Genomic DNA, 24,644 nt, shown 5'->3' with positions numbered 1-24,644 from the left:
ATAAACCTGTACGCTCGGGCTTTGCAGGCACACAAAATACGAAATTTTGAATTAAAGGGGTTGTCCCGCGCCGAAAGGTTGTTTTTTTTTATTCAATAGGCCCCCCGTTCGGCGCGAGACAAACCCAATGCATGGGTTAAAAAAACAAAACGTTTAGTACTTACCCGAATCCCCGCGCTGCGGCGACTTCTTACTTACCTTACCAAGATGGCCGCCGGGATCTTCACCCACGATGCACCGCGGGTCTTCTCCCATGGTGCACCGTGGGCTCTGTGCGGTCCATTGCCGATTCCAGCCTCCTGATTGGCTGGAATCGGCACACGTGACGGGGCGGAGCTACGAGGACCAGCTCTCTGGCACGACCGGCCCCATTCACCAGGGAGAAGACCGGACTGCGCAAGCGCGTCTAATCGGGCGATTAGACGCTGAAATTAGACGGCACCATGGAGACGAGGACGCTAGCAACGGAACAGGTAAGTGAATAACTTCTGTATGGCTCATAATTAATGCACGATGTACATTACAAAGTGCATTAATATGGCCATACAGAAGTGTATAACCCCACTTGCTTTCGCGGGACAACCCCTTTAAGGTACATTACAAAATTGATGAGACATACACAGGCTATTAGATGAGCAAACGTTTTCTGAAAGGATAGTAGCTTTAAGATATTTATTAAAGGGGTTGTCCCGCGCCGAAACGTTTTTTTGTTTTTTTTTCAATAGCCCCCCCGTTCGACGCGAGACAAACCCGATGCATGTGTTGAAAAAAAAAAACCGTATAGTACTTACCCGAATCCCCGCGCTCCGGTGACTTCTTACTTACCTTGCGAAGATGGCCGCGGGATCTTCACCCTCGATGGACCGCAGGTCTTCTGTGCGGTCCATTGCCGATTCCAGCCTCCTGATTGGCTGGAATCGGCACACGTGACGGGGCGGAGCTACGAGGAGCAGCTCTCCAGCACGAGCAGCCCCATTCAACACGAAGAAGACCGGACTGCGCAAGCGCGTCTAATCGGGCGATTAGACGCTGAAAATTAGACGGCACCATGGAGACGAGGACGCTAGCAACAGAACAGGTAAGTGAATAACTTCTGTATGGCTCATAATTAATGCACAATGTACATTACAAAGTGCATTAATATGGCCATACAGAAGTGTATACCCCAACTTTGTTTCGCGGGACAACCCCTTTAAGGTAACAGCTATTGAGAATAGACCTTTCCATGATAGTGACGTAAGGGAGACCCCAATCTACAGCAGTGAGAGGCTTTTATTTACCTTTTCAACCCTATTAATAATATTGGTTACTCACAAAGGAAAATCATCTAAAAGGATGTGACGACTTTCCTTTGTTTCAAAACACGAAAATGGTTTTTAAAAAAGTGATACATAAAAATTAATTTGCTGCTTTTGAGTATAAAAGAGATTTATTTCAATTAAGCCTCGGAAAGCCGCAATGGGGAAAGCAACAGAACTATGGAAGTCTTTAAGGTCAAAACTGATGTGCAATTTAGGCTAGAAAACAGTAGGACATAAAATGAAATGACTGAAAGAGAAAAAACATTAAGCTGGTTAAAGACAACCTCTAATGGCAATGGAGCCTGAAGATCAAGCAGCAGAGTTAAAGACATCTTTGTTTTCTACACCAAGTTTACCCGTCTCCTCCAAACAATGCTATCAATTCACGGAGGAGGAATTGAGAACAAAGCGCCTCACACCTCAGTGATTTGCCCGATTCCTATGAATTGATAAGCTGCTTAATGATGGAAATTTGCCTCACCTTTGTCAATCCCTTTTACAGGCAATAGACTCGGCTACAAGGTTTATTGGAAAGAGTAAAGTAAAATGAATTTAGATGCCTCTATGAAAATGTAATTTAAAAAAATCGATAGATGTCATTACTGGATTGGAGTTGGGAATATACTATCACAGTGCTATCCAAGATACAGGATTCCTGCAATTTTCCCTGACCAACATTTTGGTCTTTACTCCTCCATGACTTCTATCACATACATACACTGTCCTACCAAAAGTAATCTGACACCTGGGCAAGAATCAAAAGTAGTATTTATTTCCATATGTTAATACTTAGTGGGGCTCCTCTGGCCCTGATGACATTGGATACCATCCTGTGGCATACTTTCTACTAACATCTGATATATTTCAGCTGGTATTCCCTCCATTCATCCTTTAAATGTCTGGCACGTTCTCCCCAGGAAGATACATTGGTCTGTCTACAATGTTGCAAAGAACACAGTCATTGGACAGTTGAGCAATGGAAGGATGTTCTATAGAGTGACGCATCAAGCTACTTTATGTTCAAATCAAACAGACATACTTGGGTGTGGAGGAGGCCGGGGGAACGCCTTTTGCCTGAGTGTGTTGCGCCAACAGTTAAAAAGGCTTTCTGGAGAAAATATCAATGATGATATATCCTCAGAACAGGTCATGGGTATTATTGTACCTTGTCACCACCGGAAGTTAGGGGTGGTGACAAGGTACTAGCTGTCAAACAATTTAGTAACGCCCCCCAGCCAAGAAAAAGCTAAATTCAGACAGGCCAGGAGAACAGTGGCGAGGCAGGGAGCGGCGGCGCAGGCAGAGCCAGAGGCGATGGAGGAGACCGGACAGTGCCGTTCTGACATGGCAGAAAGACACCATGGCAAGCCTGGGAGTGGCGGCAGAGGCACGGGAGGACACCGGCGAGGCTTTGTCCCGGCCGCCGGCTCTGCATCTCCCATGCCAATCTGCTCCCTCAGACCTCCACTGACACTGAAAATACTTGCGCCTCACAGCTCCGTCGTGCAGCCTGCGCCCCCGTGTCTCTGTCTTATGCCTTACATGCTCTCTGCCGGTGTGGCCACTCATAGCTCCCTTCCCGCCGACGGCCACCGCAAGCATTGTCCCTGTTGTGCATTGTGACAGCAGGGACGATGCTCGCAGTGGCCGGCGCCGACTGCATCAAAGATCCCAGGGCTCCCGGTACACAGTTACAGCGGTGCAATCATGCAGACCCATAGTAAGCTACAGGTTCCAGCAACAATGAGCAGCCAATCAGCTAATTGAGGTGTCACCGGACTGTCAAGCAGCCTACATCTTGTCACCACCCCTACTTCTGGTGGTGACAAGATACAATAACACCCAGGTCATCAATAGTCGATTGTTCGTGGTCCTGAGCGGCAGACCCCAGCCTATCAACTGACAGTGTCGCAAATACACCAAAGTCGGGGCGAAAGCTGTTGTTTTGACCACTGTATAGGTTGATTTCAATGAGACCCTGACCAATTGTGTCCATTAGCATATGGAAATAAATACTACTTTTCATTCTTGCCCAGGTAGCAATTCCTTTTGGTAGGATAGTGTCTATCCTAAGGACTTATTCACTTGCCGCAGAAATGTCGGTTTTGGGCTTCATTTTTTCTGTGACTTACAACAACCTGCTGTAAAAATGGCTACATGACCACAACGTGTGAATAAACCCCAATAGAAATAACCTATGTAACTTACAGAACAGTGGATCCATGGGGTTTAAAGGGGTTTTCTAAGGAAATAAGATTGATGTATTCTCATGATAGGTCATGAATAGAGATGAGAAAGCATACTCGCTAAGGACAATTGCTTGCTCGGAAGAAAAGGTTCGGCTGCCGGCGCGGGTGACAGGTGAGTTGCGGCCATGAGCAGGGGGGAGCGGGGGGGGGGGGGGGGGGAGAGAGATCTCCCCTCTGTTCCTCCCCGCTCTCCCCGCCCGCCGCTGGCAGCCGAATCTTTTCTCCCGAGCGGCCAGGTACTCGCTAAGGGCAATGCTCGCTCATCTCTAGTCATGAATAGTTGATTGGCTGGAGTCTGTTGCTCGGGACCTTGGCTGATGACATTATTGGGTACCGCCTGTCAACGCCACTACACACATGGGTACGGAGTGGAAGTTACTGCTCCAAGAGCTGTATAGTGGTCACTGCTCATAACTGCAGGTGCAGCTCTCATTAAAATCAATGGGGGCTGAACCTGCAGTTACAAGCAACGACCACTATCCAGGGGTTGGAAGAGCAGCTTCCATTCTGTGTGTAGTAGCATTGACTCTCACCCATTAACCATTGATGACCTATCCTGAAGATACAGAATCACTAGAATTTCCCTGGAAATCCCCTTTAAACGCGTTTTGATCCCCCACGGAGTGACTATTTTGTTTCTCAATAAAAAGAAACGCACAGATTACTATCTACTATGCAGTACCTCGATTCATGTCAGTACTGCGACACAACTAAAACCACAGCAAACAGCTCCCCATATCTCAGCTTCCCAAAGCCCTGTCAGTGTGAGCTGGATGGCGAGTGGGAACTTGGTACATTCTTTCATGCATTTTAATGCATGACTGGAATTATGCTGTAAGACGTGATTCACCCATGCTGTAAGATTGGGGTACATGATCCACCCATGTTATAAGATTGGGTTATGCGATCCATCCATGAAGCAGCTTGAGAACTTTGAATCAGGCGCTGCCTATAGGGGTTTAGCATTTAGGTAAATTTTACAGAAGCGGTGAATTAACATTTTAACATTTTGCAAAAAATGGCTATAAGCAGGTTCTGCCTGAAAGTAAGATTTGCTTTTGCAGCGCATCATATTGTTTAGTACCTGAAAATGAAATCTGCGGGGAGCAATGTTCTACTAGTTATTAAATAAAGGAAGCAAAGGGAACATTTTGCAACAGCAGAAGTGTGGCATCTTGTAAAATGCCTTGTTTACCAAAGAGCTGCTGGACAATTTGCTCGGAGGTATGACTTCTAGCCGTAAGACAACAGGAGACAATTGCAAAAAGACGCAGCAATTTTTCTCTATAATTTATATAGCGCCAGCAATGTTATAGGTTTGTGACTGATATGCATGGATACACAGTAAAAGCTGATATGTATCCGCACTACAGGAAGTTTACAGTAACCGCTGCACGGAGGAATACCTGGAGCTCAGGACACATGAAAGGCTCTGAGCACCAATAATTGTCAGCTATAAATTTGGGTTATTTGGGTTGTAACACTGCTGTAATCCTACGAGAAGAATCATGAAGCCTATGCTTGTGTTATTTATAGAGTGTGCAAGTAAATGGAGGAATATAATAAGCAAACACAAATCAAATAATGTGTCTGCCAGAGGTTCATGAATTATGCAGCAGCCTGGAGACTGCAGTAAGTGAACATGACTCCTCCACTGCAGTAAGCAGCAGTACACATGGACCGGGAGGAGGGGGTGCACACAATACCGTAGTAGTACACTATAGACCACCAGACTCCTTAAAGGGGTTGTCCCGCGGCAGCAAGTGGGGTTATGCACTTCTGTATGGCCATATTAATGCACTTTGTAATATACATCGTGCATTAAATATGAGCCATACAGAAGTTATTCACTTACCTGCTCCGTTGCTGGAGTCCCCGTTGCCATGGTGCAGTCTAACTTCAGCGTCTAATCGCCCTGATTGGCTGGAATCGGTACATGTGACGGGGCGGAGCTACGCGATGACGCGTACAAGGGGGCGGAGCCAGAATGCCGCTGCTGCCGAGCCACGCCGAAGGGAAAAGACCCATCTGCGCAAGCGCGTCTAATCGGGCGATTAGACGCTGAAGTTAGACGGCACCATGGCGACGGGGACGCCAGCAACGGAGCAGGTAAGTGAATAACTTCTGTATGGCTCATAATTAATGCACGATGTACATTACAAAGTGCATTAATATGGCCATACAGAAGTGTATAACCCCACTTGCTATCGCGGGACAACCCCTTTAACTGCATAATATTGGCTGCATCAAAGATGAAGTCTTGACAATATAAAGAAAAATGTCTAAAAGGCTAAGGTCGAATGCCCACGGACTGATTATCGCTGCGGAATTCGCGGTCAGACACCTGTCGCGACATCCGCATCAATGTCCGTCCATAGAAATGCTGTGTTAAACGAGTCTCACCTGCCCACGAGCAGAAATCAACTGCGATTTTCTATTCTGTGCGGGGGGAAAAAAAGTCAATGGAAGCCGTCCGTCACGCGATACTTCTGTAGTAAGCACCGCAATAGTACCACGAGAATCCACGTTACAGCCCAGCGCCGACGCGTCATGAACTGTACTGTGAATGCGCGGCGGCTCACCGGCCAAGAAGCGCGCGGACGGATCCGTTGAGGTGAGTATGGGGTCTCCGGGGAGCGCCAGGTCTGATTCTGCTGCGATATTTCGCAGGCAGAATCAGACCTGGTCGTGGGCATGAGGCCTTAAAGGGGAGGTCACAGAATTAACTGTAATCGCTCATCCATAGAAAAGGTGAAAAAAGTCTGATTAGTGGGAATCTAAAGGCTGAGACCCGCAATGATCCCAAGAATGGGGGACCAGTGTTCCCCTTTTCTCATCACTGCGGGTATGCTTTTATAAGTCACAGTAACATCACACTGTCTTATACTTGACTATGGGGGACCCCGCTGTAGAGTTATATAGTACTCCTTACAGCATTCCAGTTACACAGAGCCATAATACAGCACGCACTTTAACTCCTTATTCACCAAGCCAGTTTGCACCTTAATGACCAGCTAATTTTTCGGTGTTTTTTTTTATGGTCGTATTTCAGGAGCGATAACATTTTCCATTTTTTCGCCAATATAGTCAAATGACAGCTTGCTTCTTGCGGAACAAATTGTATTATTCAATATCATCATTTTTGGGTACATAAAATATATTGTATGACTTATTAATTTTTATTTTTTAGGGGATTTGGGGGGAAAAAAAGAAATTGTCATTTGTTTTTGTGGATTTCATATTTACGGCGTACAGCGGGCAAAAAAATGTGTTAGGCCTCATGCCCACGGTTGTGATTCTGGTGAATGATAAATGTGGCGTGTCTTTAGGCTCTATTTACACAAGTGATTTTACAGTGTGAGTTTTGTGCATTGAAATAGAACCCATTATTTGTACTAGGTCTATTTACATTAGCGACTATTCTCTTGCAGCGATACTGCAAGATAGAAAGGTTGCAACACATCCCATTTTTGGGCAATATTTCCCATTATTTCCTAGGGGAGGCAAAAATCGAAACCAGCCACATGCAATGTAAATACAACCTAAGGGCTTATTTAGACAACCGTATATCGGCTCGGTTTTCACGCCGAGCCGATATATGGTGTCCTTGTCTGCAGGTGGGAGGATGGAAGAGCCAGGAGCAGGAACTGAGCTCCCGCCCCTTGCCACTATTTGCAATGGGAGGGTCGGGACAGGGGCGAAGCTAAGCAGCGGGACTTAGCTCCGCCCCCGTCTCACCCCCTCCTATTGCAAATAGTGGCAAGGGGCGGAGAGGGGGCGGGAGCTCAGTGCCTGCTCCTGGCTCTTCCATCCTCCCCCCCCCCCCTGCAGACAAGGACACCGTATATCGGCTCGGCGTGAAAACCGAGCCGATATACGGTCATCTAAATAAGCCCTTAGACTGCACCAATTTTTGGCACACAACATTGCATTTAGGCTATGTCCCTTTGCAATACTAGTCATAAAAAAGTGACAGAAAGAGTCTATAAACACAGACAAAAGTTATGCAAACCATGCAAAAAGTTTTCTGGCACAATTTGCGACAGAAACGAGTGAAATTTTAGTAGCAAATCTGCTCCATTAAGGCTGTCTGCACACAAACTGATATTGTCAGCGGAATCCTTGGCGAGCATCCGGAATAAATATCATCCATAATATGCTGAAAAATTGCAGCATGCTCTATTTTTGCGCAGATTCCGCTTAGACAGCCTCCATTGAAGTCAACGAAAGCTGTTTGACTCGCGGCTCTTCTGCAATTAACATTGCGGACAGGTCGCAGATGCCGCATCATTGCCCAGTGACAGCACGGGAAAAATGAAGAAATTAAAAAAATAAATAAATAAAAATCTGTACTGTGCACGTCTGACAGCGTCTCGCCGCGACCATCCGCAGCACAGATGAAGAGGAAAAGAGACAGGTTCGCGCAGACGCGGAATCCGGCTCTGCCATGTGCAGGCGGCCTTAGTCTATCAAGGCACGTCAGAAACTAAAACACATTTTACTGAGTATAGGAAAAAGGATTTCCAAAATAACAGCCGCAACCAGCGAAACAGTCATACTCGTAAGGAACCAGCGGAGCGAATTGTGCCCCTCCATAGAACAGACTACGCATGTAGTTGAGATTCCAGTAATAGTTTTAACAATGAAGGTTTCTGATTATCGGGTTTCTGCATCCATTATACAGTCAGACATTGTGAATAAAATAGCTTTAATCATAGGAGTGCCAAAATAATAACAGTGTTGAATAGACCAGGAATAAAGCCATAGACACATTAGTTAATGGCCTGGCACCTGGATCCCAGACAATAGTGGAAATACTCGCCATGTAATGAACGTTTCATTAGGCAATATTGTACATGCCGTCATTACAGGCGGCCGGCACGCTCCACTCCTCGCTCTACACATAATGGGACGTTTCTTTGTGTTCTTTGCCTCCAGCAGAGTTTTTTTTTCCCAGACAAGAAAATAATGTGAATGGAAAACCAGTTTCTGAAACTTAAAGGGAATTTATCACCTGTATTTTTACGAATTAGAACCATATAGTTAAACATTTTCCATTCTTCTGCTTTTATTTTCTGAGTGTACATTTTTTATTCTTTTTTCTCAGCCTGAATATGGGGGCGGCCGTCTTGCCTGAGCTTCCATTGACAGCACTTAGAGATATGCTTTAGAACAATCACATGGGCCATAGACACAATGGACAGGAGGGGACTCATTGACTTCTAAAAGAGAGTGTTGCAGGCATGAACTTTGACCTGTGTAGAAGTCAGTGTGCAAAAAGGGGGGGAGAAGGTAAGCTGTGATCATCACCTATTGTGAATGGTGGATCCTGTGTTATCTATATAAACACATATATTATTCATCATCACAGGCAGGACTACAATGAGATAACTACTTAAAGGGATTGTTCCACTTCCAGCTGTTTTGCTGCAGGCAGTAGACAGCTTCGTACATTGTGCGGTGACCCGGGTTGGTAGTGGAGGCTGAGTTAGATTCAGTTTAGCAGCACTCAAGTCTGCAGTACCAATACAGGCCACTGTGCTTTGCATGGAGCTGACTGCTTCCTGCAGCAAAGACAGCTGGAAGTTGGATAAACCCTTTAAGGTTACTCTTGAGCTTTAGTACGTATCAGCTGCAGCCACTAGTAACTGCAATGCTGCAGACCGATATCGTACTTGCCTGTGTGCCGAGATTGCTCTTAACGAGAAGGGTGAGCCTCTCAGTTTTGTCTCCAGAAGAAGAGACAGCACTAGCTTTAAGGAGCCAGGTACACAGGGGAAGATGGTAACAAACCCCTACGGAGGTTTTGAGGGGGAAAGTGGTAGACCTGTACCTTTGTCAGCTAGGAAAAGCTTGAAGGTCAGTCAGTGACCAGACAGACCTAGGACTTTAGGTTTCCATATTGCACTGTAGTGTTGAAGGGGCTTTTGCTGTGTGATAAAGCACAATAAAGCAGGTTGAAGCCAGATTTGAAAACAAACCCTCTGTGTGGGAGTGCAGTTACTTCATGGACCAACCATGCTATACAGAAAGATGGCGATCCCAGCGAGCTGACATCCCACAAGCGTCACGCAGCCTATTATCGTATTATTAAGCTTTGTACTCCGTGTAAAAACAGCAGGACTTTTAGAATTTTCAAATATATATTGTGACGTAGAAAATTTTTAGAAAATTCTTAAAGATTGTTTAAAATCAAAACTTGATTTATGCAATGGGTCATTTCTGATGACACATTTGTTTTAAAAGGCACAGAAAACAGCAGGTCTGACTCGCCCCCGCTGTGCTGTGAATGTAACCTATTGCTCTCGATAGAAAAGAAAATTGACCGACGGCGACCAGAGATATTGCAACGCTCCATACAGTGTTACGTTTTAGCACTCTTCATAAGACAATAAATACGTTTTCTTGACCTAAAATTGGAAAACCCATTTAAAGGGAATGTGCCATTACAAAATGACCTACTGTACAAGTCATGTTTTTATGTTAATCATTACTAAAGAATTTTTTTTTTTACTTAAACGTCTGTCTATATTTAAAAGAAAAAAATCCTGCATTTTTTCACACTGCTCACAAAAGGCGACTTCTTACATAGCGTGAATTCTGCATATTTTCCGTAGCGGATTTTACTGCAGAAATTCTGCAGTATTTACAGTGCAATCAATTTGTAAATCCGCAGCGTGCCCATTTATGATGCAGATTTATCCTATAGATTTTAACCCATGAAATATGGGGGTCAAAATCCAGGGCAGATCTGCAACAAAAACCACAGTCAAATCTGCAACGTTTAGGTGCCAAAAAACCCCCAAATCTTCATAGATGGCCCTGAAGGTTCAGAGGAAAAAAATACCATTTAGAACCAAGCACCTACCAGTAGGGTCTATTTCTACTGTGATGTTTCACAAATAACCAGTATGACCTTACTGTCTTGTGTCTGCAATGGTACTAGAACAAAAATACCTTTGCAACTGCAGAATGACGTGGACTTGTTCTGTATAGATGGGCCGTAGATGGACAGAATTATCTCCTCAGGATGACTGACGGAGTTATGGGCTCTACAGAACACTGCATCACGGTACTACATATCCAAAAATGAAATTCAGTGCAAGCAAAAGGTTGATACTTTGTAGCAAAGTATTGCTTACTATACATTGTAACAATAACAAACAATGATAACTGTAATCTGACTGTTTATATGTGCAACACTTCCACTTTCTGCCTGCAATCGCCTTGATAACTAAGGTCCAGGATGGATTAGGACTGTTAATTACACTGCTTTGCTCAATCTGGCTACAAGGGTTCTGCGTATAAGGGAACAACATAGCTTCCTCTCGAGGCTTACATCTGCTGGGGTGTCAGAAGATACGCATCTCAAAGAAATGGAAATGTGTTTAGAGAACAAGAACATTTGTGCATCTGACGGCCTTTTTGTCCAACTGTGAAAACAGTGCTCAGCCAAAATCAGAAATCCTGGATCTCCGAGATACAACATAAAAGCATAACACAAAGGTACATGCAAGTGCTCGACAACCAGTCTTCGGGAGGGCCTGTGGAGAAAGGGGCATAAAGCAGCTGAATTAACTTTAGGCTACATTCACATCTTGTTGCGGTTCCCGTTCAGTCTTCCGTCTGACATGTCGAAAACCTCATTTAGACGGACCCTGGGCGGCTTCATACGGCCATTTCAGCAGGTTTCCATTAATTTATTGCAACTTGGTCTCACAAAATAGCGCAGTCAACACAGTAGTAAACTGATCAAGAGGGTGGGTGGCGGAACTCTCAGCCCCCCTGCCATAGCCCTAATGTTTACATTGCTTCAGGAAGCTTTTCGCATTCACAACACCCCATTTTTTATAGTGGCCGTTCCCAGTACAGCAGTGTTGTTCCATTGAAGTGAATGGGACAACGCTGCAGTACTCAAAACAGCCGCTATGAAAATTATGACATTCTGAGTACAGATTCACGGACCGATGTAAATAGCGAAGAAACCACATGACTCGCACGAGCGCCATAGCCCCTTTAAACAGATGATTGGTTGGGGTTGCCAAGAGTCTGCCCACCGCTGAACAGATATCCTGAGGACAGGCTTTCAATTTTTAAAGCCCAGATAACCCCTTTAATGTAACTTCAATTGTTTCCTATGGGGAGAAAAGTAACACTAACTACTGCAAAATTTCCCACACGCCCGGAATTTCTGCCAGCCACAAGGTCATGAGCACATTTTGCTCTATAAGGCACAATTAATAAAATTAATAAGTCACACTGAGTATTTTGTCCCCATGTAGTTCAGCCTTACTGTTGCCATAATTAGTTTTGGCAAAATGAGCCTAAAACAAAATTTTGTAAAGAGCCCAATAATCTCCGAAGTTCAGGTCAAACAGAGGGAACAACTATAAGTCTGCTAGGAAGGATTCTCAGAGAGCTCACACTTAAGGAATTCACATCCCCCTACACTCCAACTTCACACTAAAGACATCTACCAGCCCAATATTGTGTTAGAATCTCACTGCAGCTGGGGCGGCTGGGCAATGCAGCCCAGAAATAACATTCTTCACACCAGATTATTTTAATCCCCGTTTTCTTTTCTTTTTCTAAACTTCAAGAAAATATTAATACCTAAAAACAACCCTCAATCGAGCATTGCCCTTAGCGAGTACCTGTCCGCTCGGGAGCAAAGATTCGTCTGCCGGCGGCAGACGGGGAGCGTCGGGGAAGAGCGGGGAGGAATGGAGGGGAGATCTCTCCCTCTCTTCCCCCTGCTCATGGCCGCAACTCACCTGTCACCCGCTCCGGCAGCCAAACCTTTTCTTCCGAGCGGGGAGATACTCGCTAAGGACAATGCTCGATCAAGTAATTGTCCTTAGCGAGTATGCTTGCTCATCTCTAGTTACCACCCATAAAAAATCCCACTCCACTGAGTCAATGGCCATGGTGGATTCTTACTTACCAAAGTCTAATTGTCACTCTTTTCCCTATCTGCTGTGAACTTGGCCAGGAAAGAAAAGCAGAACCTAAAATCGTTTAATGTGCAATGAGGCATTTCTCCAGAATTTCCGATTTTCTGTTGGGCTGTTAGGCTCCTCAGTGACCTGTGAATAATTTCAATTGTTTGCATTTTGTTGCAGGCCATCCCATTCCACGGAATTCATTCTCTTCCTATCATATCACTTGTGCTTAACAAGAAAAGCTCTGTTTGACTTGAGGATTCTCAAGAATTCAGTTTAAGGAACTAGTGGCTTTTTCTGTCCTTTTTTAGCTTTTACACGCATAAAAGCAGTTTCCTAAATACAGCAACCTAGACTATCCGTATTCCCTTTACAGGATCTTACACTCAAAAATACAAGTAGTACTTTCACCTAAATACAAGAAATATGATAAATTGACCAATTAAAAATTAAGACTTTTGTGAATCAATCACGGTGACCTTGCAATCTACACAGAGGTTGGCAGCTACTGACACATCCCAAGAGTTGAGTCAACTGAATGACACCAGACAAATTCAGATCTCTTGGCATCTCTGACATGACACAGGGGACCCGCACTCACTACAATTTGGTGGACTCAAGCTGTCCTTGGATGGCCATTTTTCTGAATGACAGCCATGCTATACTGCTACTACTTCTGCTGTTTGCCAGGAGTGAATATGATTATAATACTAACCACTTAAAGGTGTGCACCCTAAATGTATACCACAGCAGGCGTGTAGTTCCTAGGAATCGTCAAACATTTACAATGTAATGCTGGTGCAGGCTTGGGGACACCCTGCTGTAATGGCCTGGAAAAGAGAGAACTTAGACCATGGTCATTTAACCTCATAGATGCTGTGGTCAAGAGCAACCAAGGCTAAGTGATTAGACAGAGGAAGGCAGAGCCCTCTGTTGCCCCATCGCTGATGGGTAGTCATGGCATCAAGTGCCCTTCAGGTCTGCCATTTCAATATGCCTACAGAACTGCCCGACATAAGCAATTGCACAGTCTAGGTCCCTATTGGGGATTTAAAAGATTTTTAAAAACATAAGAGAAGTTTAAAAAAATATACATATATTAGGGCTCATTCACACTGGCGAGGGCGATATTGGGCCATGATTGATGGCACGATATCACCCTCGCAATCCGTGTGAAACCCCTGATTGCGAGGCGTTTATATGTGAAAACTGCCTCGCATCACTGCAGGGATTCCCTTCACCCTGCCGCAGCTGAAGGGATTCTCTGCCGAGGCTGAGGGATTTCCCGCAGGGATAAAAGAATCTTCTGCTGTGGCTGTCACAGCCGCAGCAGAGGATTGCGGAGTTCTCCCATTGCTTTCAAGGGGCCAGCGCTGCTGCAGCCAGCCCCATTGAAAACAATAGGTAATATTGTAAAAAGAAAGGACATGCTGCAATCTTTTTCTCACGCAACATGGTGTGAGTGAAAACATCGCTGATGGGAATGAAATCATTGAAAATCATTGGTTCCATAATTCTGTGTTTTCACTCGCTCTCGCATTGCGCTATTTTATCGCAAGTGTGAAGGCCCTCTGATGCGTTTGTTTCATTTTTATTTAACCAAAGACAAAGAATTGGTATTGCATGTCTAACAAGCCCAACTGTAAAATTATCACATTATTTAACAGGCACTGTTGAAATAATAAAATTACTACCACTTGATCATTCTGCCTCCCAAAAACTGTAAAAAGTGATCAAATAGCTGTATGTAACCCCCAAAATGGTACTTACGAAAATGTCAAGCTGTATCATTAGAAACATAAAAAAGGAGGTATGGGCTTCAGAATGTGGCAACACAAACACAATTTAATTTATATTTTTAAGTTTTTCTTCTTGCTCAAAAGCAGTAAAATCCAAGTTTCACACAGTTGTAATTGTAGTAATCCACAGAATTAAGTTAAAGGGGTTGTCCCGCGCCGAAACGGGTTTTTTTTTTTTTCAACCCCCCCCCCCGTTCGGCGCGAGACAACCCCGATGCAGGGAAGTAAAGAAAGCTTACCGGAGCGCTTACCTTAATCCCCGCGCTCCGGTGACTTCAATACTTACCGCTGAAGATGGCCGCCGGGATCCTCTGTCTCCGTGGACCGCAGCTCTTCTGTGCGGTCCATTGCCGATTCCAGCCTCCTGATTGGCTGGAATCGGCACGTGACGGGGCGGAGCTACACGGAGCCGCTCTCTGGCACGAGCGGCTCCATAGAAGACTGCAGAAGACCCGGACTGCGCAAGCGCGGCTAATTTGGCCATCGGAGGGCGAAAATTAGTCGGCACCATGGAGACGAGGACGCCAGCAACGGAGCAGGTAAGTAAAAAACTTTTTATAACTTCTGTATGGCTCATAATTAATGCACAATGTATATTACAAAGTGCATTATTATGGCCATACAGAAGTGTATAGACCCACTTGCTGCCGCGGGACAACCCCTTTAAATCATTTATATTTATACCTTAGGCCTCCTGCAGACGGGCGGAAATTCTGCGGTGGGATTTCCCGCAGAATTTCCGCCCGTGCCTGGTGCCACAGGATTGCATTAGATAATGCAATCCTATGCAGACAGCCGCGATTTGTCCGCGTAAAAACAAGCGCGGAAAACAAATCGCGGCACGTTCTATTTCTGTGTGGGTCTCTTACTGTAAGGTGAGCTGTGCCTGCAATACCATGCTGGGTTACAGTACAATGTACAGAACTATCTGCTTAATGTTTCATACAGGGTGACAGTTGACCCTGTGAACAGCTGGTTATTTGAGATCCTGGGTGGCAGACCACCGTTGATCAGCTATTGATGACCTTTCCTGTGGATAAATCATCAATTTCTACGAGCTGGAAAACCCCTAATAGGTTACATCCTTTAGGGGCTAAAGGGGTTCTTTGCTTTTGATATTTTGTTACAAAGCCCCTCTGACAATAAGCAGGTCATATGGTGTCCTCACTTAAGGCCCATTTACACCAGCCAATGATCGTTAAAAAAGAAAAAGAAAAAAACGCTAGTCAGTGATCATTTTAGCGATAGTCTGTGCGTCTAAATGTGCGCCCATTAGCGCTTTTTTCGGGGCCCTGCTAGCTGATCGTTAAATTCAGTCCAACCTAAAAATCATTGTTCACTATCATCAGCAGTTCTCCACGGGGAGTGCTGATAGCATTGTTTCCCTTTGGAGAACAAAGGATCTGAGCGCAGATAATAGCCCTTCAGCTATATACTCCATGCAGTGAAGGCCTCAATTGCACCCTTAATTGCTCTTAAGCAGCTGAGTAGCTACTTAATAGTTTATACAAAATGATCGCTCAAAGCTGGCACTCAAACTATCGTTTGAGCGATCATTTGCTGGTGTAAATAGGCCTTAAGCCTCTCAGCAATCAGCTGTAATCTGTGAGGGAACCCGGTGACAAGTGTTCAAGTCTCCACCAACACCACTGTATTAAAATCAATAGACTGTCCATGTAACGTACAGAAGTTTTGTGCCCTCCAGAACGAGAGATGCTCTTTGTAACCCCCTCTATTAGATCCCTAATGTTGTAAATGAAAATGGGTTTTCTAAATCTGACAACGGCTTTCATTTTTTTTAACCTCTCTGGGATTTGTTCCAACCAATGTATCAACTTCTTCCCCGCAGATGTTTGTTATTCATAATGTAATACGTAACTGGAAACTGACTGATAGTTTCCTACACATAATATGCAAAAGTAAAAAAAAAAATTTTTAATCTGTAATGTGCATATCCGACGGTGAGCCGTCCAGACCATCCGCAATACAGATAAATACAGGTAAGCGCAGACACCGGGCTAGGCGCAGGGTCAGATTCTGCTGCGGGCTCCCGCATGTGGAATCCGACCAGTTCGTGTGCAGCCAGCCTAAAGGCCCATTTAGACGAGCCAATAATCACTAAAAAAAAAAAAGCTAAAAGGCGATCGTTGTAGCGATAATCGTTGCGTCTAAACGTGCGCCCATTGTGCGCTTTTCATGCACTGCTAGCTGATCGTTAAATTGAGTCCAAACTAAAAATCGTCCTTCAGCCTTATCAGCAGTTCTCCACAGGGAGTGCATTGTTTCCCCGCTGAAGAACAAAGGATCAGAATTCAGATAATAGCCCTCGGGCTAATAACTGCATTCAGAGAAGGCTTCATTTGGCTAGTAGAGATGAGGAGATACAGACAGTTGGAATCTGATAGCAGCCTAAATCGTTCGAAGATCAAAGTCCATATATAAAATAACCACTGAAACTGAGACATTCAGTACTGGGGAAGGAAAGACTTGACCGAAATAACTCTCCTCATTTAGCTGTGTGTCTTTTAAACAAGCAATCAATCTCAGTGAGAGAGAGAAATCTAGTGAAGCGGATCACTTACAGCAGCACAAAGCTGCAGGGCACTGATATATGAACTGCATAGTACTGGGGTGGAAGGTGCCCGGCTCTGGAGCAGAATGGTACCATGCCAGGCTCGCAATCTTCTCATAACTTCAGCACAATTCAATATTGGATATTAATTAATGCAATACTTGCTCCTGGACACCCCCTTCAGCTTTTTTAGTTTTCCGCTTAGACATTATGAGGGCATAAATGCTTTATAATTATGAGCTATTGTTTATTGGAAGATGGTGCAGTATATACATCTCACGTATAAAACTTTCATGCTGCGAAGCACAACAATCAGCAATAAAACAAAGGCACAGTGTAACATTATCAGAAATAAGAGACAAGCATCTGGCGTTTTGAAGTGCGACCTGCACCATCCTTGGTCCATCCATTGTCTGACAGACATTTATCCCCCTCAGCATTCAGACCACTGTAACATGGTTCTGTATGAGAGGCTTATAAAAATTCGCCCGTGGACAGGAACCCATGTTTAGTGCCAGTATCTTTCTTCTTTGACTGAGCCATCTAAATCTAGCGTTACTGCCATAGAGGGAAGGGAATAAATGGCTACCAGATATTTCAGGTGCGACCCATTTCCAATGGAAACAAAGCATTGATGACCTGCCCTTAGAATAGGTCATCAGTAACTGAATTCAATAAGATCTGTGCCTGCAAATACCAACCCAGGCCACTGCAATGCAGACGGAGCTCTCAGCTTTTGGCTCCGTCCCCACTAGCAGCTGATTGCTGGGGGTCCCAACCATTCAACTACTGATGACCAATTCTGAGGAAAGAATGTCAATAGTAAAGTCCCGGACAACCCATTTAAAAAAGTTACAAATCCAACATACACATTGGATTATCAGAAGGATCTTCTCACTGCCACTGACAACAGACTACTGGGGGACAGGACGGGTCCTGGGTGACATCAGCATGTCATCCCAGACCACATGATGCGGCAGGATGCGATTCAGCACTTGACATCAAGGGAGTAACATCTCCTTCTGGTACCAGCACTGATAGGCTGACTGGGCTGTCTTTTAACACAGTCAGCCTATAAGATGTAACTGTAGTGCATATAAACTGGCCCCTTAGTTAAAAGTGCACCAGTTATACTTTGTGGTTACTTTTGTCTTTAAGGTTTCATCTAGTGTTTTAGTGAGTATAGTACTTTTGGGTTTATTTAGTATCTGAAGGCTAGTATTTAGTGTAGTGGTCATCAGGCAGTCTCCAACTGGTTGCAGTGCGGTCGTCCTTTTCTACCTCCCTACCTGACTATATTAAAGGGCCACTGCAGTGAAAACAATTTTTTCTATCCCTAACCCCCTCACTTAAATGCCTGTCACAGTCTGGAGGTCTTCTGTGCATTCCAGCCACTTTCATACAGTGCCGCGCCCTGTCTGATGCTTACCAGCCACCACCTTGAGGCTGAGATTTTTTGCTTTCACTTTCAATAAATCCCATGATTCGTCAGCATAGCTTTAGCTAAGGATATATCATTATCTTCTATATTCACTTAAAGGGGTTGTCCCGCGCCGAAACGAGACAACCCCGATGCAGGGGTTAAAAAAGAACACCGCACAGCGCTTACCTGAATCCCCGCGCTCCGGTGACTTCTTACTTACCGGTTGAAGATGGCCGCCGGGATCCTCTCCCTCCGTGGACCGCAGCTCTTCTGTGCGGTCCATTGCCGATTCCAGCCTCCTGATTGGCTGGAATCGGCACGTGACGGGGCGGAGCTACACGGAGCCCCATTGAGAAGATAAGAAGACCCGGACTGCGCAAGCGCGTCTAATTTGGCCATTAGACGGCGAAAATTAGACGGCAACCATGGAGACGAGGACGCCAGCAACGGAACAGGTAAGTGAATAACTTTTGATAACTTCTGTATGGCTCATAATTAATGCACAATGTACATTACAAAGTGCATTAATATGGCCATACAGAAGTGTATAACCCCACTTGCTTTCGCGGGAGAACCCCTTTAAATAAACTACAGACCATAAGTATACAGTCAAGAGCATGAGCTGTGATCTCCTCTATTATAGCTGTGTGATCGTCATCTGTAACTGTGACAGACGTGCCTATGTCCCCCTCTACGCAGTTTCTGTAGTAGATCCATGTAACAGCATCACACAAACTGAGAATCTGACTAGAAGATGAACTCATAAACCTAAGTTGATCTGAGCTAATCAGAATTGAGTTCACATGACCATCTGAGGAAAAAGAGCCCAGGAGTTTCAGAGAGAAAGAAATAACTAACCAAGGTAACACCAGCTCACTTATATACTAGGGGGTAGCTACATAATAAATACATTTTTAAAAAATTGTCACCGGAGTGGCCCTTTTAGTCCAGTAATCATTTGTTATCCGAAAAGACCCGTATTACCAGTCACCAGCTGGAATCCATTTAGTATCCAAAACTTGTCACCTCCGGTTGTGCAAACATATCGATCCGGATGTGACAGATTTACTGACATCAATCAATACATAGAAGCCTGGACGGTGCGAAGTGGTCAGATCATTAAACATTTGTCTGAAATGTAACCCAAGCCTAAAGATAGCCACAGATATCACTTTAGTGGTCTGTAATCTGTGGCTCCCTAACTACTATAGAAACTATGACTCCTAGAAGTTGCCAGGGCATGCTGGGAGTTGTAGTAGAGAGCAGATGAAACTGATTTGAAATATGCCATGATGTTAATCATTTGCTTGTACGACTGCAGTTTTGCACAACATTCCTACAGACAAATGTCACCAGATCCCATTGTAGATGTCTGTTTTGACATAAGGACAAGCATGTTCCCCCTATGGTATATATTTACAGTAAAAAATAGTTGTCCTAAGTGCACAACACTGATACTTTTTCCTCCCACGGGCGATTAAAAAAAAAAAAAAATTGCAAGATTTTCGCACAATGCGAGAGTAAGTAAAAAAGCAGATTTATAAAATCAATGATTTTCAATGGTTTCCTTCCCATTAGCGGTTTTCACTGATGCGATGTTGCGATCACAAAAAATGGCAGCGTGCTCTATCTTTCTGCGAAGTGCTTTTTGTGTTTGTTTTTTTATCTCCCATGTTTCCCTATGGAGCCTCTTTTTATCGCATCTCAACGCACAGACTTGCACATTTTCGTGCAATGCGATTTTAACATTAGAAGGTCCTATTCACTTTAGCGATACAAAAATGGCGCAATTTTATCGCAGGTGGCAGCGATGCAAGATTATTCTTTTAAATAAAAAAAAAAAAGCATCGCTGAAAAGACACAATTTTCTGGCGGTAAAATCGCGATCGGCCGTGTGAAACTAGCCTAACAGTTCTATATCTTCCGAGTCTCATCTAGCAGGAACTAGTTAGAAACAGCAAATGCATTAAGTATACTAAGAATAAACAGAAAGCATTGTGTCACAAGATTCGCACTATAATTGGACGCCAGCAATGCACACTCCAAAAATAAAGCCATTTCCCTCAGTATTGTCTTACTAGGACTAATATATTTATATACGCATCTGCTGAATGCCACATATCTGTCAAATATAGCAACATGCTGCCTCGCAGCTATCAGTGCTGTCAATCCTGCAGGTCAGGACTTCAAGGGTTAACCTCCCGTCAGCAGCTCATCAACCCATACATTGTACTCCAAATATTCCGGAGAACCAGGTGTTTAGTCAAAGGACACATAAACTACCGGGTATCATGTGACAGGAGGTTCCTGCATTGCCAATATAGGATTTACATGGATAGATGCAAATATTTTGTGCTTTATTGCATATACAAACAATTGCGGAGTGCAATAATGCAAATCTTTCCATTCTCGGCAGAGCCATGTAGATGTATGGAGCGGGCGAATAACACAAGCCTCTTTATTTGTCTATACACTATAGTGTCATTGTGTGAAGGTAGCGTGTGGTCTCAACTAAAACCTATCATATGGAGATCTGCAATGCGCATACCCACAGAACAGGAACGCTCACCCTACACCACCGCTGCCTGTCTGGGTGCGGGTTCCTTGCCATCACAATAATAAATGCATGCGAGTGTAGGGTGTGCTATTCTCCGAGGAAGGGGTTAATGAATTCAAGCACAATGCAGATGGGGTCTTGCCGAAAAAAAAAAAAAAAAAGATTCCATGTAGCCTGCAGGTACCTACTGACTCCAACAAGACCGAACCTGGCAAAAGGCAAGACATGCACGTCCTGGCAGAGCTGGGAACAGCAACAAAGCGTACAGACGGGTTTATTCACACGGGCGAGTGATTGATTTCACTGTATATGTGCCATTTAGATCAGTTTTTGTTGCATTGTTAGTGTTTTATCTGACACATTTACAGACATCGAAAAAAAAGGTTGCCCAATTGATGTCCAACCACTTCCTACCTTCTTTTTTAGACACCTAGCAACACGCAAGAAATACAGATCGCAAACAGATGTCATGCTAGCGCATTTTCTTGCACCTATTGAATTTAATGGGCAATTTTAGTGTGTGAAAATGTACCAAAATAGGACAAGCTGTGATCTTGTAATACAGACACATGAAATCCGGGCCATACAGACATTTGCCACAGAATTAGCCGCTGATTTCACATCAAATTCTGCATCAAAAACCCGCTGTGTGAACATATCCTACGGTTTCTGACTTGTTCACGTTGTCATAGTATTAAAATAAATACCAAACAGCTGACCGCAGACCCAGCCAGAGGATGTCACAGACCAATGAAATATTTACAGTACAATCAGCCAGAAAACCTTTCAGATTTTTTTTTTTTTTTTAACTCGGCCTCTGGGGCATTGGCGCTACCGTGATAGACGTCTAGAGCCCCCTCCCCCATCCCATGGGAAAACTGGTCGAGTTGGTGCAGGAAGGGTGTAAAAGCAAGAATTAATCCGAAGTTGGGTGGGAATGAGGGGTAATCCTTGTACGGGTGAATTCACATCTGCGTCTCACATTCGGTTTTTGTCCCCCGATATGGAAGCAAACAGATTGAGAATGTAACCCGTCGAGGGCGATATATTGTTCCTTGTGGGCGCAAGAAAAAATAAAAATATATACGTCCTGCTTTATTTTCTTCTTCTAAAGAAGTCTATTGGAGGTGCGCAAATACGCACTCAATATGCACGCAAATGCGCTACATGCTGCGCAAAAAGGAAACATCTGGACCTCATGACACTAAAAAGCCTCTTAAACCACGAAAAAGGTGCATCACGCACGTGTGACCCGGCCCTGCGTGCGCACAAAGTACGTTACTAAGCACGCAAAGCGACCTCTCAACCTTGTTTACCGCGCAAATACTTTGTGCTGCAATCAGCGTATTTACGCAGACGCTCGTGTGAAGCCACAGAAAAGGAAACATCCGTTCTGGTTTTTAAATGGATCCGTCTAAAGGGCCCCTTCACACGAGTGGTTTTGCTTTTCGTTGTGAGAGCGGCAAAACAGAAAGAAAGCATTTCCGTTTTCCTGCGTATAAAAACGCACTGAAAACAAAAACCTTCGTTTTCAATGTGGTTCTCTATTTTTTTTGTCTCCATTCCAGTTTTTAGTCTCTATTCACATGGGTGATTTTCCCGTGTCACTTCTGCACGATACCGAGAACTCGCAGGCGTCAGAAACCCAATCATTTGAATGGGTTAATTCGCACCAACAGTTTTTCTCTCGGACTGGTAGTTCAAGTTAGAAAAATCACTGCTTGTCCTATTTTTGGGAGATTCTCATGGAGAATGCGTGAAAAAACAAACCAGGACGCGCAAAGTAGAGAAAAACACATGAAAAGCGCAAAAAAAAAAAGGATCGCATGGGGATCAGTCAGATCTTACTGTACTGGAGTGTGTGACTACAGCGGGCACAGAGGCGCCGACTCGACACTTTTATTTCAAGTTCAAAAAGAAAGTAACAAAAATGTATCTTTTTTTTTTTTACATTGTACGTAAACGGCAAAAAATATAAAAAGCAGTAAGTAATCCATTTTTTCTTCCCAGTTTTGTATCAGCTATTATTTCCAAGCCGCACAGAAGACGGCACACGAAAAAAGGGTCATTCACTGCGCCGAAAAACGGAAATAAGACCCCATTCAGTTTCTCTGTTCCGATTTTGGAACTGAAGTTAAACCGAATTTAAACGGATCCATTTCCCCTCCCGCTTTAATCATCTATAGAAAAAAACGAAAAGGCTTCTGCCTGAATCCGTTCCGTTTGACTTCCATATTTTTTTTTACATGACCAACAGCGCAGAAGATTGCGCCTTTCGGACCTGTAAAAAAAAAAAAAACGGAAGCCAAATGAAACAAATTCAAACAGAAACTTTTTAGTTTTTTTGCCTATTTTTGATTTCATTAGGGGAGTGGGGGGAACCAAAACCGATCCGTTAAAAACTTTGGTTTCTCCATTCTGAGAACAGAGCAGGAAAAACGGAAAACCGCAACGCAGATGCGAATAGGTTTTAACGTAGAAATTAACATTTTTTTGTAAAGGCGTCAGTCTGATTCTGTTTCACTTCCATTTTGGGGGGGGGGTTGGAAAACAGGATCTGGCGGAAATTTAAAAAAAAAAGCGTTTGCGCGAACTCAATCTGTCGTATCTGTCCGACCGTCCCATTGGAGGAGCCGGTGATGTATATGGTTCTCTATGGGTCCCTGTCAGAGCGAGGACTTTAGTGTCCAGCTGGCACGGCGTGGAAAGGGTTACAGAGGGGTTAAGCCTTGGTGCCCGGCGGGCGAGCTGACCGCCCGGCAATAGATAGATGGATCCTAGTGACTGGAGGGACTGCTATCTCCATGGTAACCAGCTCCTTGCTGTCAGGGATGCGCTCCCAGAGGTCACCCGGCGCCCTCACCCCGAGCCTCCCCTGTAACGTCCCCCTCACCTCGGGCGGACAGCGCACCGCACACTATGCCGGTGACGAGCAGCAGGCAGGCCGGGGAGCACCGCCACATCCCCGGCATCTTCTCCACCTTGCTCCGGGTGTTAAAGTGCAACCAAACGTCCCTCCCCCTCCGATAATCCGGGAGGGCGAGCCCCTGAGCTCCTCGTTAGTACGTGTCCCTCCTCTGCTGAGGGGAGCGCGATATGCCCGGTCCGGTACCCGGTGCGGAGCTAAGATGGCGGATGCTGCTGAGAGAAGACGTCTCTGTGTCTGCAGGCACCGCGATCACCGAGCCCGCCCCCTGCCACACCTACCAATCACTGCAACGTTTGCGTTTCAGGATCTCTGAGCCACGCCCACGTCAGGAGCTTTCCGCGGTTGCTATTGGCTAAACGTGGAACGCAGATTTTTCCCGCCCATGGTGCGCTGAGGTGTTCTACAAATAGCAGGGCCGCCCTCTGCCTGAGGGGATGAGAAATAGGGAAGGTTTCAGGGATGGGTGGTGGAGGAGTTGGTGTGAGGTGTGGGGAGGTGTTCTTGCATCCTCAAGGATGCTCTGCAGCAGGGGCACACCCTGTACCCGACCACCTCCAACATTTACCTCAGGGTCACTTATTACCTGAAGGGGGACACAGGCAGCGGCCATAATGGAAGGTCACACCTGCCTGGGCGGAAAATAAAGATATTTTTTTTTTGTAACTCAGTTTCTCACATACATTTCCACACAATAAAGGCTCCTTCACACCGGCGTATTAATGTGCGCAAAATTAGTGAGCGCAATATGCAGAAATCAATGGGTTTGTTCAGATTTCCACATTTTGCGTTGCGCAAAAAAACCCAGTATGCTCTACTTTTCTTGCGCACTAAAGGTCCCCGTGGAAGTCAATGGTGATGCGCAAGGAGATGCA

The 24,644-nt window shown here is 44.8% G+C and overlaps 1 protein-coding gene across 4 annotated transcripts in view; it reads right to left on the bottom strand.

Moving 5' to 3' along the window:
- Positions 1–24,025, bottom strand: part of CLSTN1 (calsyntenin 1) — an 88,400-nt gene extending 64,375 nt beyond the window's left edge. For all 4 annotated transcript variants that reach the window (XM_066606589.1, XM_066606591.1, XM_066606590.1 and 1 more), the window contains exon 1: positions 23,737–24,025. In XM_066606589.1, coding sequence (XP_066462686.1) covers positions 23,737–23,815 — 79 coding nt within the window. In that variant the 5' untranslated portion in view covers positions 23,816–24,025. The remainder of the gene's footprint in view (positions 1–23,736) is intronic.
- Positions 24,026–24,644: the final 619 nt, after the last annotated feature.

Source organism: Eleutherodactylus coqui, chromosome 6 (assembly GCF_035609145.1).
Source record: "Eleutherodactylus coqui strain aEleCoq1 chromosome 6, aEleCoq1.hap1, whole genome shotgun sequence".
In the NCBI taxonomy this organism is placed as follows: Eukaryota; Metazoa; Chordata; class Amphibia; order Anura; family Eleutherodactylidae; genus Eleutherodactylus; species Eleutherodactylus coqui.
This window is presented reverse-complemented; position numbering and strand designations above follow the sequence as displayed.